Genomic DNA, 18,447 nt, shown 5'->3' on the forward strand with positions numbered 1-18,447 from the left:
AGTTCAGTTTTCTTCTTCCATCCTTGAATTGAAATACAATTTCTCTTGTTTTGAAAAAACATATGCACCATGGGGACTCTTGATAAAAGATTCCTATATTTTTCTTTTAATATTGTGAAACAAATACCTCTGAAATGTAAGTTTGCTTTTTCTTTGCATGTATACATATTTTTGTAGTACACACAACTCACAAAAAAGGAATTATTTTTATCATGTACTAATATTTAAGATTGAAGAACTTTAAAACATTTACATGGAAGGAAATAATGCCCTTCACAGAGTTATTAGGGATTAAGATTCACGTGGGACAGATATATGTGGGAACACTCCCTCCAGTGACTGGGGCACAAATCAGATGTGCCTCTTAGTAGCTAGAAAACACCTGAGTACAGAAGGAGAATTTGCCAGGCTTCTGAGATATAATTGAGCCTTCTATACTCTGAACCTCTGAACGTAGACTAAAATATTCGGAAAACCTGCCTAGTGTTGTAATAACGTAATAAAATACTTTGGTAGCCAACTTCCTTCCAGAATTTGGCAATCAGTCCTTTTGCTGTGCATTCAGAGGTATCTCCCATATTAAAACCACTGTAATTAGAGAAGGTTCTTATGAAACAGTGTGAAGAGCACAAAGATTTTTTGCTTCTTTCTTTCTTTACTATTGAATTGCGTGTGCATATTTTCCAAAGACCAGATGTGCATGGTCCTTTTGTTTCTACTACCCATGAGTCAAAACGTTTTTCTTGCCCAGGTTTCTCTGGAGAGCTGCCTTGACTTCCTTGTTCCATAAACTATTGAATATGGGGTTGAGCATAGATGTCACCACTATATAGAAGAGGACTAGGAATTTGTCCATTTCTGGTGAATGGCTGGCTTTGGGCCTCAAGTAAATGACAGACTGTGAGCCATAGAAGAGAGTGACTACAAGCAGGTGGGAAGAACAGGTGGAAAGAGCTTTGTGGCGGCCCTCAGGTGAGGTCATGACCAGCACAGAAGATAGAATTCTGCCATAGGAAGCAATGATTAGTAAAAATGAGCTGGAGGAGGTGGAGCCAAGATGGTGGCATGAGTAGGAGAGTGGGAATCTCCTTCCAAAAACATATATATTTTTGAAAATACAACAAATACAACTATCCCTAAAAGAGAGACCAGAAGACACAGGACAACAACCAGACTACATCCACACCCGAGAGAACCTAGCGCCTGGTGAAAGGAAGATACAAGCCGCAGCCTGGTGGGACCTGAGGCCCCTCACCCCAGCTCCTGGTGGGAGGAGAGGAGTCAGAGCGGGGAGGGAGAGGGAGTCCAGGACTGCTAATCACCCAGCCCTAGCCATCCACGCCAGAGTGCAGACACAGTGTGTGCATGGGGTGCTGGAAACTAGGGAAGCAGGACAGTAAGACCTGTGAGTGGATCCTGAAGCTGACACCCCTGGGACAAGAAAAGCAAGTGCTTTTTGAAAGTCTTAAAGGGACAGGGACCCCACCACTGGACGGAAGCATCCCAGGTCACAGTCCAGCAGCTGGAAATTCTAGGGAACTCTGGGTGCACTAACCCCCTGGGCAATAGCTCTGAGACCTCTCACGGAGGTAAACAGCCAAACAGCCCCCCGTCCATTACCCCTCCGGGTCCCCGCCATAGCAGAGCAGTAGCCTGAGGCTGGCCATGCCCACAGCAAAGGAGCTTCCTCCATACCAGCCGGGCAAGATACAGAGACCCAGTCTACACACAATTGCCCAACAAAAGCCACTAGGGGTTGCAGTTTTCCCAGTAAAGAAAGGCCAGGAGCAAGTGGAAAAAGTCTTGGCTCTCCCAGCTAACAGACAAGTCAATAGCACTCCACTGCACCTATCAACATGAATAGACTAACCCAGACAGCTTCAACATCTTCTATATCTTCCCCTGAGAAGGAACCTGGGGGGGATAGATTTAACCAATCTTCCTGAAAAAGAATTCAAAACAAAAGTCATAACCATGCTGATGGACTTGCAGAGAAATATGCAAGAACTAAGGAGGGACAATACAGAAATAAAACAATCTCTGGAAGGACTTCAAAGCAGAATGGATGAGATGCAAGAGATCATTAATGGACTAGAAAACAGAGAACAGGAATGCAGAGAAGCTGATGCAGAGAGAGATAAAAGGATCTCCAGGAATGAAAGAATTTTAAGAGAACTGTGTGACTAATCAAAATGGAACAATATCTGCATTATAGGGGTATCAGAAGAAGAAGAGAGAGAAAAAGGGATAGAAAGTGCCTTTGAAGAAATAATTGCTGAAAACTTCCCCAAACTAGGTGAGGAAATGGCCTCTCAGAGCACAGAGGTACACAGAACTCCCATGACAACGGATCCAAGGAGGGCAACACGAAGACACATAATAGTTAAAATGGCAAAGATCAAAGACAAGGACAAAGTATTAAAGGCAGCAGAGAGAGAAAAAAGGTAACATACAAAGGAAAACCCATCAGGCTGTCATCAGACTTCACAACAGAAACCCTACAGGCCAGAAGAGAATGGCATGATATACTTAATACAATGAAACAGAAGGGCCTCAAACCAAGAATACTGTATCCAGCATGATTATCATTTAAATATGAAGAAAAAAACACCCAACATATGAAGAAGGGAGGAGGAGGAATAAGAAGGGAGAGAAATAAAGCATCATCAGACTGTGTTTATAATAGCTCAATAAGCGAGTTAAGTTAGACTGTAAGATAGTAAAGAAGCTAACCTTGAACTTTTGGTAACCACAAACTTAAAGCCTGCAATGGCAATAAGTACATACCTTTCAATAATCACAATAAATGTAAATGGACTAAATGCACCCATCTAAAGACACAGAGTAATAGAAAAAAACACAAGACCCATCCATATGCTGCTTACAAGAGACTCACTTCAAACCCAAAGCCATGCACAGACTTAAAGTCAAGGGATGGAAAAGATATTTCATGCAAACAACAGAGAGAAAAAAGCACGTGTTGCAATACTAGTATCAGACAAAATAGACTTCAAAATAAAGAAAGTAAAAAACGATAAAGAAGGACATTACATAATGATAAAGGGCTCAGTCCAACAAGAGGATATAACCATTCTAAATATATGTGCACCCAATACAGGAGCACTGACATATGTTAAACAACTACTAACAGAATTAAAGGAGGAAATAGAATGCAATGCATTCATTTTGCGAGACTTCAACACACCACTCACTCCAAAGGACAGATCCACCAGACAGAAGATAAGTAAGGACACAGAGGCACTGAACAACACACTAGAACAGATGGACCTAACATCTGTTCATCCACAGAACTCTAGATCCAAAAGCAACAGGATACACTTTCTTCTCAAGTGCACATGGAACATTCTCCAGAATACACCACATGCTAGGCCACAAAAAGAGCCTCAGTAAATCCAAAAGACTGAAATCCAACCGACCAACTTTTCAGACCACAAAGGCATAAAACTAGAAATAAATTGTACAAAGAAAGCAAAAAGGCTCACAAACACATGGAGGCTTAACAACATGCTCCTAAATAATCAATGGATCAATGACCAAATCAAAATGGAGATTCAGCAATATATGGAAACAAACGACAACAACAACACAAAGCCCCAACTACTGTGAGATACAGCAAAAGGAGTCTTAAGAGGAAAGTATATAGCAATCCAGGCATATTTAAAGAAGGAAGACCAATCCCAAATGAATGGTCTAATATCACAATTATTGAAATTGGAAAAAGAAGAACAAATGAGGCCTAAGGTCAGCAGAAGGAGGGACATAATAAAGATCAGAGAAGAAATAAATAAAATTGAGAAGAATAAAACAATAGAAAAAATCAATGAAACCAAGAGCTGGTTCTTCAAGAAAATTAACAGAATAGTTAAGCCTCTAGCTGGACTTATTAAGAGGAAAAGAGAGTCAACACACATCAACAGAATCAGAAACGAGAAAGGAAAAATCATGACGGACCCCACAGAAATACAAAGATTAGAGAGTACTATGAAAACCCATATGCTAACAAGCTGGGAAACATAGGAGAAATGGACAACTTCCTAGAAAAATACAACCTTCCAAGACTGACCCAGAAAGAAACAGAAAATCTAAACAGACCAATTATCAGCAACGAAATTGAAGTGGTAATCAAAATACTACCAAAGAAAAAAATCTCTGTGCCAGATTGATTAACCTCGGAATTTTTTCAGACATAGAGAGAAGACATAATACCCACTCTTTAAAGTTTTCCAAAGAATAGAAGAGGAGGGAATACTCCCAAACTCATTCTGTGAAGCCAACATCACCCTAATACCAAAACCAGGCGAAGACTCCATCAAAAAGAAAAATATAGACCAATATCCCTGATGAACGTAGACGCAAAAATACTCAAGAAAATATTAGCAAACCGAATTCAAAAAATACATCAAAAGGATCATACACCATGACCATGTGGAATTTGTCCAGGGATGCAAGGATGGTACAACATTCGAAAGTCCATCAACCTCATCCACCACATCAACAAAAAGAAAGACAAAAACCACATGATCATCTCCATAGATGCTGAAAAAGCATTCAAGAAAATTCAACAACCATTCATGATAAAAACTCTCAACAAAATGGGTATAGAGGGCAAGTGCCTCAGCATAATAAGGGCCATATATGATAAACCCACAGTCAACATCATACTGAACAGCGAGAAGCTGAAAGCTTTTCCTCTGCAATCGGGAACAAGACAGGAATGCTCTCTCTCCCCACTGTTATTCAACATAGTACTGGAGGTCCTAGCAATGGCAATCAGATCAAACAAAGAAATACATGGAATCCAGATTGGTAAAGAAGAAGTCAAACTGTCACTCTTTGCAGATGACATGATATTGTACATAAAAATCCCTAAAGACTCCACTCCGAAACTACTAGAGCTAATATCAGAATTCAGCAAAGTTGCAGGACACAAAATTAACACACAGAAATCTGTGGCATTCCTCTACACTAACAATAAACTAATAGAAAGAGAAGTCAGGAAAACAATTCCATTCACAATAGCATCAAAAAGAATAAAATACCTAGGAATAAACGTAACCAAGGAAGTGAAAGACCTATACCCTGAAAACTACAAGACACTCCTAAGAGAAATTTAAGAGGTCACTAACAAATGGAAACTCATCCCGTGCTCCTGGCTAGGAAGAATTAATATCATCAAAATGGCCATCCTGCCCAAAGCAATATACAGATTCGATGCAATCCCTATCAAATTACCAACAGCATTCTTCAATGAACTGGAACAAATAGTTCAAAAATTCATGTGGAAGCACCAAAGACCCCGAATAGCTAAAGCAATACTGAGAAGGAAGAATAAAGTGGGGGTGGGGGGATCTCACTCCCCAACTTCAAGCTCTACTACAAAGCCACAGTAATCAAGACAAGTTGGTACTGGCACAAGAACAGAGCCACATACCAATGGAATAGAATAGAGACTCCAAACATTAACCCAAACATATATGGTTAACTAACATTCAGTAAAGGGGCCATGGACATACAATGGGGAAATGACAGTCTCTTCAACAGATGGTGCTGGCAAAAGTGGACAGCTACATGTAAGAGAACGAAACTGGATCACTGTCTAACCCCATACACAGAAGTAAATTAGAAATGGATCAAAGACTTGAATGTAAGTAATGAAACCATAAAACTCTAAGAAAAAAACATTGGCAAAAATCTCTTAGACATAAACATGAGTGACCTCTTCTTGAACATATCTCCCTGGGCAAGGGAAACAAAAGCAAAAATGAACAAATGGAAGTATATCAAGCTGAAAAGCTTCTGTACAGCAAAGGACACCATCAATAGAACAAAAAGGTATCCTACAGTATGAGAGAATATATTCATAAATGACAGATCCGATAAAGGGTTGACATCCAAAATATATAAAGAGCTCACATACCTCAACAAACAAAAAGCAAATAATCCCATTAAAAAATGGGCAGAGTTGCTGAATAGACAGTTCTCTAAAGAAGAAATTCAGATGGCCAACAGACACATGAAAAGATGCTCCACATCGCTTGTCATCAGAGAAATGCAAATTAAAACTACAATGAGATATCATCTCACACCAGTAAGGATGGCTGCCATCCAAAAGACAAACAACAACAAATGTTGGTGAGGTTGTGGAGAAAGGGGTACCCTCCTACACTGCTGGTGGGAATGTAAATTAGTTCAACCATTGTGGAAAGCAGTATGGAGGTTCCTCAAAATGCTCAAAATAGAAATACCATTTGACCCAGGAATTCCACTCCTAGGAATTTACCCTAAGAATGCAGCACTCCAGTTTGAAAAAGACAGATGCACCCCTTTGTTTATCACAGCACTATTTACAATAGCCAAGATATGGAAGCAACCTTAATGTCCATCAGTAGATGAATGGATAAAGAAGATATGGTACATATACACAATGGAATATTACTCAGCTATAAGAAAAAAACATATCCATTTGCAACAACATGGATGGAGCTAGAGGGTATTATGCTCAGTGAAATAAGCCAGGCGGAGAAAGACAAGTACAATATGATTTCACTCATATGTGGAGTATAAGAACAAAAGAAAACTGAAGGAACAAAATGGCAGCAGAAGCACAGAACCCAAGAGTGGACTAACAGTTACCAGAGGGAAAGGGACTGGGGAGGATGGGTGGGAAGGGAGGGAAAAGGGTGGGAAAAAAGAAAGTGGGCATTATGATTATCATGTATAGTGGGAGGGGGGCACGGGGTGGGCTGTGCAACACAGAGAAGACAAGTAGTGATTTTACAGCATCTTACTATGTTGATGGACAGTTACTGTGAATGGGTATGTGGGGGGAATTCGGTGAAGGGGGGAGCCTGGTAAACATAATGTTCTTCATGTAATTGTAGATTAATGATACCAAAATAAAATTTTAAAAAATGGGCTGGAAATGCATTGAGTGACTACTACAAAAACTATAGCCTCATTTTTGGATGTATCTCCACATGCAAGTGCCAAGATCAGGGTTTGGGGAGGTCACAGAAGAAATGGTTTATATCACAGGGGCCACAGAAATCGAAGAAAATATAGTTGGTCTGGCCCAAGCCTCCCTTGTATCCCACTCCCCAAGACACCAGTGCCAGTGGGCACACACCCCATGATTCATTCATGTTGTATAGTGAATTAGGGCTCATATGGCCATATCATGTTCAAAAGCCATGGCTGCCAAAAGACTGCACACACTAATAGCAAAAAACATAAAGAAAAACATCTGTGTAGCACAACTTTCCTGAGAGAATCCTCAGGGCTAAGTCACAAGGCTCTGCAACGTCGTAGGTATGACAGAGCATGTGTGACCAATCTCCAAGAGAGACATGTTGGCCAGGAAGAATCACATGGGGGTGTGGAGTGCTGGGTTCGTCAGATGGCAAAAGCTATGGTAAGAACATGAGTAGGATGAGAGTAAACAAGAGGAAACACTGTTCGGTGACCTCAGAGAATTTGGCAAATACAAAGTGTTTGACAGACATGCTATCTTCCTGCCGCAAGGAGCAACTGAGGTTTGCTCAGGTGAGCAAAGAAAAAAAGAGAAAGGAAAACCCATTGGAGAGATTCCTTTAGGTAAAAATGCATATCCTCGTATTACTTTTAACAAGCTCTAGTAAGTCAGAGTTGTATCATTTCTTACCTGTAATTCTAAAATTTGAAAACTTTTGAAATGACACTCACCCTCGTTCCTTTCCAAACCAAATCCTTTTCTGTATTCACTACCATGGTTGATTTGTCTGTGGTAAAATAGAAGATAATTAACTTTGGTTCCATTCTCTCTTTATCCCTTCCTTTAATCGGTTGTCAAATACTAACAGACAGAGGTCCTCTTCTATCTGTCCATTTCATTCGATTTATTTTGCTTCTGACTTGCTTTCTTCACTCATTTTTGACAAGTAGTTACTGAACACAGAGTATTTTGCTTGTACTATTGTAGATACTGGTATTCAACAGTGAAGAAATAATTGCTTTCATGTGTAATTTCTTTAGTGAAGGAAAACAGAATTTAAATAACTGTTTAATAAAAATATAATTGTTGCAATGTTGAGAATCAAAAGCAGGGTAGGTTCCATTGACTGACCAATCTAGAATGGGCATTCAAAGAGGGTTCTTGACAATGCGAGGCACAAGCTGAGATGTGAATAACAGAAGTGGCAGCCGTGTGACGACTCTATCACAACCATTCCTAGCATATCTCTATTGTACTGCTGAATTATTTCATCACTGTAGCACATTCCATTCCCTTAGTATTTCCCATTGGCTGTCCTCTATCCATCAGAGTGCTTTATGTTAAATGAAAATTACCATTGTCTCAAGTTAAAATTCAAATTTCTTAAGATGATGCATGAAAATACATGGATTAGGTCACTGAGTATTGATAAATCTTTGATCTCACCCCTTACCCAAATGGAATTTACGTACTGTCCTACCAAACTACACACTTACATCTTCTAGTATGTGTCTTGCTTCCATACATTTCCTTTTTGTGTGCTCATTTTCCCACAGAGGCTTGACATTTGCCTTGCTGACTATTCACCTAGTGAACTGCCTGTCTGTGTTAACCTTCCAGCATAGCCTCATCTTCTGTCTGGAAACTCCTTCCCTACCTACTCCTGCTCTTTCTTGTCCTCATATCAGTCAGTTGCATGCCCCTCTATGCCCCCCCACCACTCTGTAACTGCTAATAGAGCACCACGCCACTCCAAGGGCAACTAATTGCTAATTTCTTCCTGAGCAAAGCCACAGACACAGACACAGAAGGCACAATTTATTTATTTTTGCTTACCATTATACCCACCACCTCTTAACAATGAATACACTCTCTTGAAATGAAAAAAAGTTTGGATACTAAGCTTTATTCTGGCTGTTTATATATTCTGCCCTTTGGTGCATATTCTATTTTCTGAAGATAATTATGATAAATCTGGTTTCCTTCAAACACTCAAATGTGATAGTTGTTTTTCTCCCAATTCAATAATTGTCAATTCCTGACAAAATATTCCTGGTTCTTCTATGGATGTATTGCAGTTTGGACTATTCTTTTGAAATGTCATCAGCTTAAATTCTAATCAATGTTTTCCATGAAAAGGATGGATGAATAAGGAAGTTTCACTTCTGTGGCTCTGGACTCTATATTTGTGCATGAGCGTGAACTGAAATCATATTTATACTACCTTCATTTATAACTTGTCATTGTTTGTGCTACATTAACATTTGAAGCCAACATGTCTAAAACAAAAGGATGATTTCTTCTTTTTTATTTTAGTATCATTAATCTATAATTACATGATGAACATTATGTTTACTAGATTCCCCCCATCACCAAGTCCCCCCCTACATACCCCATTACAGTCAGTGTCCATCAGGTAGGAAGATGCTAAAGTATCAACTACTTGTCTTCTCTGTGTTGTACAGCCCTGCCGTGCCCCCACTCACACATTATGTCTGCTCATTGTAATGCTCCCTTTTTTCCCCTCCTTATCCCTCCCTTCCCACCCATGCTCCCCAGTCCCTTTCCCTTTGGTAACTGTTAGTCCAACTGTTAGTCTATGCTTTTTATAAGAGATAGTAACAACTGTTCTTCAAAAAATGCTCTGTGGACAAATAATTTGGAGGTAATCATGAAGAAATCTAATATAAGCAGGCATAGCTTTTACTATAGCAATGCACTTTATGAATTTCTAAGTATTCATGCTGAGTCTCTCAAACTTATAAGACTAGAGAAAGTACTGAACAGTTTGAAAAATGCTAACCAAAGTAAATTTGTCACTGCCAAGTCTTCTGCTGAAGTCTCCCTGAAAGAGAAACCACATGTGAAACCTGTCCTATCAGCATACTTCAGTTGGTGACACAAGCACATGCACTCAACCTATGGGGTCTTGATAATCATTTCTTGATCATATAGTGATTGTTATGGAAGTGATGGTGATAATTCCATGGAAATCAAGCCTGTACAGATATCAGGATCCATGCTGAGGGTGAGAACTGTATTTTCACTTTTCGAAGATTTTATTTTTTCATGTAAATTGAGGTCTTGAAGTCTTCAGGACTGAAGGCCTATGTGATCAGAAGTAGATTTTTCCAGGTAATTTCACTAGGAGATCTCTTTGCTCTTGGTTACTATCATGTTTTATATTAATTGCTCTGTTAGAAATATAGAGTCCCCAAGGTCCCAGTGTGGCCCTGATATCAATTTCTGCTACTGTAACAAACTGTAGTGTGTTCTGGCGGCAGAAATAAACACTACCACTGCAAACATGGTCTTAGATTTAGAGATCCATGTTCGGAACCTCATGGTTCTACAAAGCTCGTTCATAAGCATTAACTTCTTGGCTTATGAAACTAATAAGAATGAAGGGACAATATTTTCAGAGGTGAGGAAATAATGAGGACCACATCTTTTCTCTTGCTCACCTACATACTCTGTAAATTATCTGTATAGAGAGAACATAATTGCTTTCTTCAATTGCCCATTTCAGTTTTCCTCCAACCCTCCAGCCATTTATTCACCTAGTTTTTATGTATACCCGTTATGAAAATGATTTTTATTTCTGAGCACCATATTAAATTACTCATTATTTAATTTATTTTAGAAGGGAGTTCAATTTGAAAAAAACTGTATTTGTATGGCTCCCTTGATTTTGAGGAATGTACATTGAGGAGGGGAAAAATCAGATGTAGAAAACAAAGGGTGGTTTCTCTTCATTTGGGGGGATTTTCTTCTCACTCTTAACTTTATTAAATTCTTTCCAATTACACAGTTTATTAAGATATTGATGACATGATTTTTTTCTGTTATGGTCATGACTTCGGATGTATATATATATATCTGCATGTTCGTGTTAGGTTTGCATATGTATATATTTATGTATGTGTTCTTCCTCCTCTTACTCTGAATCATTCTATTTTCTGAAGGGCAGAGAATTGAGGAGATTCCACTCGTATTCAAATCTATGCAGTTTAAAATGTGGGATGCAGTAAATTGTGATGCTGATGGCAATAAATTTTCCTAGGGGTAAGTGAATGAACAGAACTGGGTTGGGGGTGAATTAAATGTACATGGCCGTGATGACTGTATCAGACAGAATGTTTGGAGACAGAATAGATGGATGAAATAGATAGATTATAGATGCAGATGGATAGATTTATCTCTAGCTACTAGGAGTTATGTTAAATTCCCTAATATTTCTGGGAAATATACTGCAGAACAACACATTTTTAAAAACTGGGGTGATATTGTTGCTGGGACATTAAATTTCTTGATGAGATAATGGGGGAAGTGGGCACAGCAAGGTAATAATGAGTTTTTTTAATAGATATTTGTCTTTTTAACTAACATTTTTACATGTAGTTATATTGCTTTTTGTTAAGTATATGTTTTAAACTTAATTTTTACTAGTTAGGAAAAGAAAAATAGGGAGAAAGGCAGTATACGAGACTGAGGTACTTATTTCATGTTGACTATCTTAAAAAAAATAGGCCTGCAAGCCAAGGATAACATGAAAGATATTTAAAACAAGTATCTTAACTCATTATGAGACTACTTTCCATTATAGAACACTTGGCATGCTCCATGAAACAGGTCCTTATGCAAACTGATCAGCATTAACCCGCAAAGCAATTCCTGATTTTAGAGTACAGGTATTTTGTAGAGAGAGAAATTGAGTACCTCTTGGAAGCTATTGGTCTAGAGAGGAATATTAGCAGATGAGTAGAATTTGCAAAACATGAAAGAAATGGATTAGTCTTATGAAGGAGAAGTCATAGAACTGGCAAAGAATATGAAAATTAGAACTTTCTGTGAGCAGGAATACTGATTTGATTGAAACACATAAATGTTAGGAGATAATGCAAAAAACAGAAAGGGGAACTGAAAATTCAATGCTGAGTTTTGTGAATTTAATATCATAAGGAGTGAAATTGTATTTGATATGCAACTCGTTATTCTGACAATCATGTACGGGAAATTAATGGACACTAGAGATAATGAAATAAGAGACCACCTAGAGTTAGTTGCCATCTAGGAGGATATAAATTAAAAGTCTTTTTAGAAAATTAAATGCCATAAGGATAGATTGCTTAAATTGCATGAAAGATATAAAACGGTCACCATCACATTCAAATTTAAATTTGGATAGCTATGCAATGATGGGTATAATTGATAGAAAATTGTAAAGTGAAAATTGTTTGTGAAGGAGCAATGTTGATTTCCAATCATGATATCCTGGATACATCCAAGCAGATAGCTGGTAAAGAAAATGTGTGAAAAAGAATCAAAAGCACAATTAAATCATGTTTCACATTCCCTACCTATACAAATTTTTTAGGAATCATGAAATTAAAGATCAATAGATTTAATTTTTTCTCTAGAAAATATTTTTTTTCAGCTTTCATAGTTCTCTGGATATGACACCCAATTGTTCAAGAAATAAACTTGTGACTCATCATAGATGCTTCCTTCTCATTTTCTGTATCTATAATCTCTGTTTAGACTTTGCCTAGAATCTAAGAAAATAAATCTTCTCTGTTACCACCAAGTCATGTTTCCTCAAGTATTGCAACAGCCTACTAACTAATTTTAATGTGTCAGTTTACTACTTGACAATTCATTCTGCAATCTGAGGCCAGTTATTCTTTTTTTTAGGGGGCTAATTTCTTTTCTTTGTTTTATTAAGGTATATTGATAAACACTTTTATGAATGGTTTATGTGAGCAACACTGTGGTTACAACATTACCAAAATTACCAAGTCCCCCACCACACCCCCTTGCAGTCACTGTCCATCAGCATAGTAAGATGCTATAGAATCACTAGTTGTCTTTTGGGGGCTATACTGCTTTCCCAAATGACCCACCTACATTATGTGTGACAATCACAATGCCCCTCAATCCCTTTCTCCCTCTCTCCCCACCCATCCTCACCAACCCCTTCCCTTTGGTAACCTCTAGTCCCTTCTTGGAATCTGTGAGTCTGCTGTTGTTTTGTTCCTTCATTTTTGCTTTGTTGTTATACTCCACAAATGAATGAAATCATTTGGCACTTGTCTTTCTCCACCTAGACTTATTTCACTGAGCATAATACCCTCTAGCTACATCCATGTTGTTGCAAATGGTAGGATTTGTTTTCTTGTTATGGCTGAATAATATTACATTGTTTATATGTACCATCTCTTCTTTATCCATTCATCTACTGATGGATACTTAGGTTGCTTCAATTTCTTGGCTATTGTAAACAGAGCAGCTGTAAACATAGGGGTGCATATGTCTTTTTGAATCTGTAATCCTGTTTTCTTTGGGTAAATTCCTAGGAGTGGAATTACTGGGTCAAATGGTATTTCTATTTTTAGTTTTTTGAGGCACCTCCATATTGCTTTACACAATGGTTGAACTAATTTACATATCCACCAACAGTGTAGGAGGGTTCCCTTTCTGTGCATCCTTGCCACCATTTGTTGTTCCTTGTCTTTCGGGTGTTGGCCATAATTTTCATTTCATTGATGATTTGTGGAGCATCTTTTCATGTGCCTGTTGGCCATGTGAATTTCTTCTTTGGATAAGAATCTGTTCAGATCTTCTGCCCATTTTTAATAGAGTTATTTGCTTTTTGGATGTTGAGGCATGTGAGTTCTTTGTATATTTTGGATATTAACCCCTTATTGGATACATCATTTATGAATATGTTCTCCCATACTGTAGGATGCCTTTATGTTCTACTGATGGTATCCTTTGCTGTACAGAAGATTTTTTGTTTGATGTATTCCCATTTGTTCATTTTTGCTTTTGTTACCCTTGCCTGAGGAGATGTGTTCAGGAAAATGTTACTAATATTTATATTCAAGATATTTTTGCCTATCTTTTCTTCTAAGAGTTTTGTGGTTTCATGACTTAAATTAAGGTCTTTGATCCATTTCAAGTTTACTTTTGTGTATGGAGTTAGACAATAACCCAATTTTATTCTCTTACATCTAGCTGTCCAGTTTTGCTAATACCAGTTGTTGAAGAGGCTATCTTTTTGCCATTGTATATCTATGGCTGCTTTATCATATATTAATTGGCCATATGTGTGTGAGTTTATATCTGGGCTCTCTATTCTGTTTTATTGATATAAGGGTCTGTTCTTGTGCCAGTACCATACTGTTTTGATTGCGGTGGCTTTGTAGTAGAGCTTGAAGTAAGGAGTGTAATCCTTCCCAGCTTGCTTCTTCCTTCTCAGGATTGTTTTGGGTATTTGGGGTCTTTTGTGGTTTGATATGAATTTTAGAACTATTTGTTCTAATTCATGGAAGAATGCTGTTAGTATTCTGATAGGTATTGCATTGAATCTGTAGATTGCTTTAGGCAGGATGACCATTTGGCAATAGTTATCCTCTTATTCATGAACATGATACATATTTCCATTTATTGGTGTCTTCTTTAATTTCTCTCATGAGTGTCTTGTAGTTTTCAGGGTATAGATCTTTCACATCCTTGGTTAAGTTTGCTTCTAGGTATTTTATTCTTTTAGATTCAATTGTGAATGGAATTGTTTTCCTGATTTCTCTTTCTGCTAGTTCATTGATAATATATAGGAATGCCACAGATTTCTGTGTATAATTTTGTATCCTGCAACTTTGCTGAATTTAGTTTTTAGTTCTAGTAGTTTTGGGGTGGATTCTTTAGGGTTTTTTATGTACAATAGCATGTCATCTACAGTGACAGTTTAACTTTTTGTTACCAATCTGGATGTCTCTTATTTCCTTGTGTTGTCTTATTGCCATGGCTAGGACCTCCAGTACTATGTTGAATAAAATTAGAGAGAGTAGACATCCTTGTCTTGTTATTGATCTTAGAGGAAAAGCCTTTAGCTTCTCACTGTTAAGTATGATGTTGGCTGGGGTTTTGTCATATATGGCCTTTATTATGGTGAGGTATTTGACCTCTATAGCCATTTTCTTGAGAGTTTTTATCATGAATGGATGTTGAAATTGTCAAATGCTTTTTGAGCATCTATGGAGATGATCATGTGGTTTTTGTCCTTCTTTTTGTTGATGTGGTGGGTGATGTTGATGGATTTTCACATGTTGTAACATCCTTGCATCCCTGGAATAAATCCTACTTAATCATGATGGGTGATCTTTTTTATGTATTTTTGAATTCAGTTTGCTAATATTTTGTGGAGGATATTTGCATCTATGTTAATCAGGGATATTGGTCTATAATTTTCTTTTTTTGTGGTGTCTTTGCCTAGTTTTGGCATTAGAGCGATACTGTGAGGTCAGTTATTCTTTAAATGCAAAAAATCATGTCAATTGCCAGTTCCCTCCTGATCTCTATTTTCTTTTGACCTATTTATAAACCCTTCAAAGGATGACCCTCAGCATTCTGTGTATAAATCCAAATCTTTAACATAACTTTAGCATTTCTCTTGCTTTCTATGTCTGATTGCTATTGCAGTCTAATACTGACACACATTCCACAGAATTTTTCACTCAACAGTACTCCTTAGATACCCTCAGCTTCTCAGTGCCTTTTCAGGTAAATCCTGCCAACTATTAGTTTACACTAATGTAGAGAAAAGAATCTCTACATTAGTATAAACTCATCAATTCACTGTTGGCTCTTAGTCATCCCTCAGTACTCTGTTTATACATGGCTTATTAAGAAAGGTTGCTTAATTGCCATTGGGAAAAATACACTACGTCCTTTTTTATATCTCTTTCCAAAAATTCGTTCTATTATCCTCAAACCCTTCAGCATATGGTCAACAGTAACCTATCAAACAAAAATGATTCTAAATTAACTGGTGACATTTTGTAATGGAATGAAACAGACTTCTTATTCTGTTATTACATAATAAAAAGTTGTATAAAGGAAAATTTAATTTATGAAGTCCAAACACAATTTTAATGAAATCTATCAAAAAATGATTTTTTTGCAAATGGTAGGATTTGTTTTCTTCTAATGGCTGAATAGTATTTGATTGTGTATATGTACCACATCTACTTTATCCATTCAAATTAACCAGGCAGAGAAAGACAAGTACTAAATGATTTCACTCATCTGTGGAGTATAAAAACAAAGAAAAAACTGGAGGAACAAAACAGCAACATAATCACAGAACTGAAGAATGGACTAACAGTTACCAAAGGGAAAGGAACTTGGGGTGTGTGTGTGAAGAGACAGATAAGGGAATTAAGGGCATATGACTAGTGCACATAATATGGGGGAGCATGGGGAAGGAACTATAGCACTAAGAAGACAAGTAGTGACTTTATAGCATCTTACTATGCTGATGAAAAGTGACTGTAATGGGGTATGTGGTGGTATGTGGTTGGGACTTGATAATAGGTGGAATGTAGTAACCACAATGTTACTCATGTGAAACTTGAGCATCAGATGGTATATAAATGATACCTTAATAAAAAAATGAAATTTATGAAAAGCTTTAGGTCTTTAATTAATATACAAATGTACTGTGTAAATAAATACAAAATGTTTCTAATACAGCACTAAAACTTATTTGCAATTTACAGCAATGTTTCTTCTGAAAACTGTTAATACCATCTCCTCACTTTTAAATTTTAAGAAATGTGTTGAAAGAAAATTTTTTATGTAGCTGGTCTCTATTAAGTAATTAAAACTACATGGTGATTGGGTATTTCAGATTGCATCCTTGGCATGATATTGACAAATGCATGTGTCAAGGTTGAGTATTATAATAGTGAGATGATTTTTTTTCAAATATATACCTGATCCTTATTTGCTATTTTTACTATTGAGAACTGATAAAATGGGAACAAAAATGTTTGTTCATTGGACAACATCTCACTTTATCTTTTCTTTATAATCTTAGAAAATGCTGTTGAGGAAAAAGAGGGTGATTTCCAAACAACAACAAAAAATGAAACAATTTGGAAGATTTGAGCAATAATTAAATTTGTAATCCTTCCTCGTATGGTCTATTTTATTTCACAATATGTGAGCACTTTTACTTTCCTTCTGGAGTCATACAGCTCTCCCTTTCCTTCCCCTTTCCCCAAAGCATGATATACTCTGTCATACCTCACTTTCAGGTTCAAATTTTTTTTAACTATTTCTAATTTTAATCCATTCTCACTATCTAACATGTATATTTTCATACGTGCCTCTCTTCTTCTCATGCATAGGGTGATGATGATGATTAATGAGAGTTTGGCAGGTGATTTTATACTGGTGGGCTTCTCTGACCAGCCGCAGCTTGAGAAGGTCCTCTTTGTGGTTGTCTTAATCTCCTACCTCCTGACCCTTGTAGGCAACACAGCTATCATCCTGGTCTCTCGTCTGGACCCTGTTCTCCACACACCCATGTATTATTTTCTTACCAATCTTTCCTTCGTTGACCTCTGCTTTACTACCAGCATTGTTCCCCAGCTGCTGCGGAACCTCCACAGTCCAGCCAAGACAATTACTCGTATAGGCTGTGCCATTCAACTCTACATCTCCCTGGCTATGGGATCCACTGAATGTGTCCTCCTAGCGGTCATGGCGTTTGATCGTTATGCTGCCATTTGCCAGCCACTCCATTATGCCACAGTTATGCACACACGACTTTGCCATTCTCTTGCAGGAATAGCATGGTTGAGTGGAGTGGGCAACACCCTAATTCAGGGCACAATAACCCTTCGACTGCCCCGTTGTGGGAACCGTACGATTTACCACTTCATCTGTGAAGTGCCTGCAATGATCAAGTTGGCCTGTGTAAATATCCATGCCAGTGAAGTCCAGCTCTTCATGGCCTCCTTGGTACTCCTTCTTCTCCCCCTGGCACTTGTTTTGATCTCATATGGGTATATAATCCAAGCAGTAATGAGAATCAAGTCAGCCCAAGCCTGGCATAAAGCCCTTGGCACTTGTGGGTCCCATGTGCTGGTGGTGGCCCTCTTCTACGGGACCAGCACAGCTGTCTATATACAGCCCAACAGCTCCTATGCCCACAGTCAAGGGAAGTTCATAACCCTTTTGTATACTGTTGTAGCTCCCACCCTCAACCCTCTCATTTACACTCTGAGAAACAAAGATGTAAAAGGAGCTTTGAAGAGGCTGTATGAAAAGGTATGAACACAGCAGATTGAGAAATTATAAAAAGTAAAGGTACAGACCTGGTCTAAGTAAGGTGGAGGTGGTGAAGGAAAGATCCAGTACACATTATTCAGAGACAGCCTGACATACTGCTGCAAAACTCTCAAGACTTTCTGGATAATCCATAAACTGAAAATAGTTCATCTCCCTACTTAACATACTTAAGGATAGCTTGTCCAGACAGACATCTTTGTTATTTGTCAGCCAATTAAACAGTTTGTCCAATAGAGTGCAAATCTGGTTTACTATTTCCAGAATCTCTGCAGTTAATTTTCTCCCCTCTCTGCCCTTTATGTTTTATTAATTTTGGT

The 18,447-nt window shown here is 37.8% G+C and overlaps 1 protein-coding gene and 1 pseudogene across 1 annotated transcript; one reads left to right on the plus strand and one right to left on the minus strand.

Annotated features, from left to right (window-relative positions):
* Positions 1-718: 718 nt before the first annotated feature.
* LOC108395798 (olfactory receptor 10C1-like) lies at positions 719-7,264 on the minus strand (annotated as a pseudogene).
* A 9,912-nt stretch (positions 7,265-17,176) lies between these two features.
* On the plus strand, positions 17,177-18,115 carry LOC108395797 (olfactory receptor 2G3-like). Its single transcript, XM_017658356.3, has one exon. It carries the CDS (start codon positions 17,177-17,179, stop codon positions 18,113-18,115), a length of 939 nt encoding a protein of 312 aa, XP_017513845.3.
* Positions 18,116-18,447: the final 332 nt, after the last annotated feature.

The sequence above is a fragment of the Manis javanica genome, chromosome 16, assembly GCF_040802235.1.
Source record: "Manis javanica isolate MJ-LG chromosome 16, MJ_LKY, whole genome shotgun sequence".
Taxonomy (NCBI): domain Eukaryota; kingdom Metazoa; phylum Chordata; class Mammalia; order Pholidota; family Manidae; genus Manis; species Manis javanica.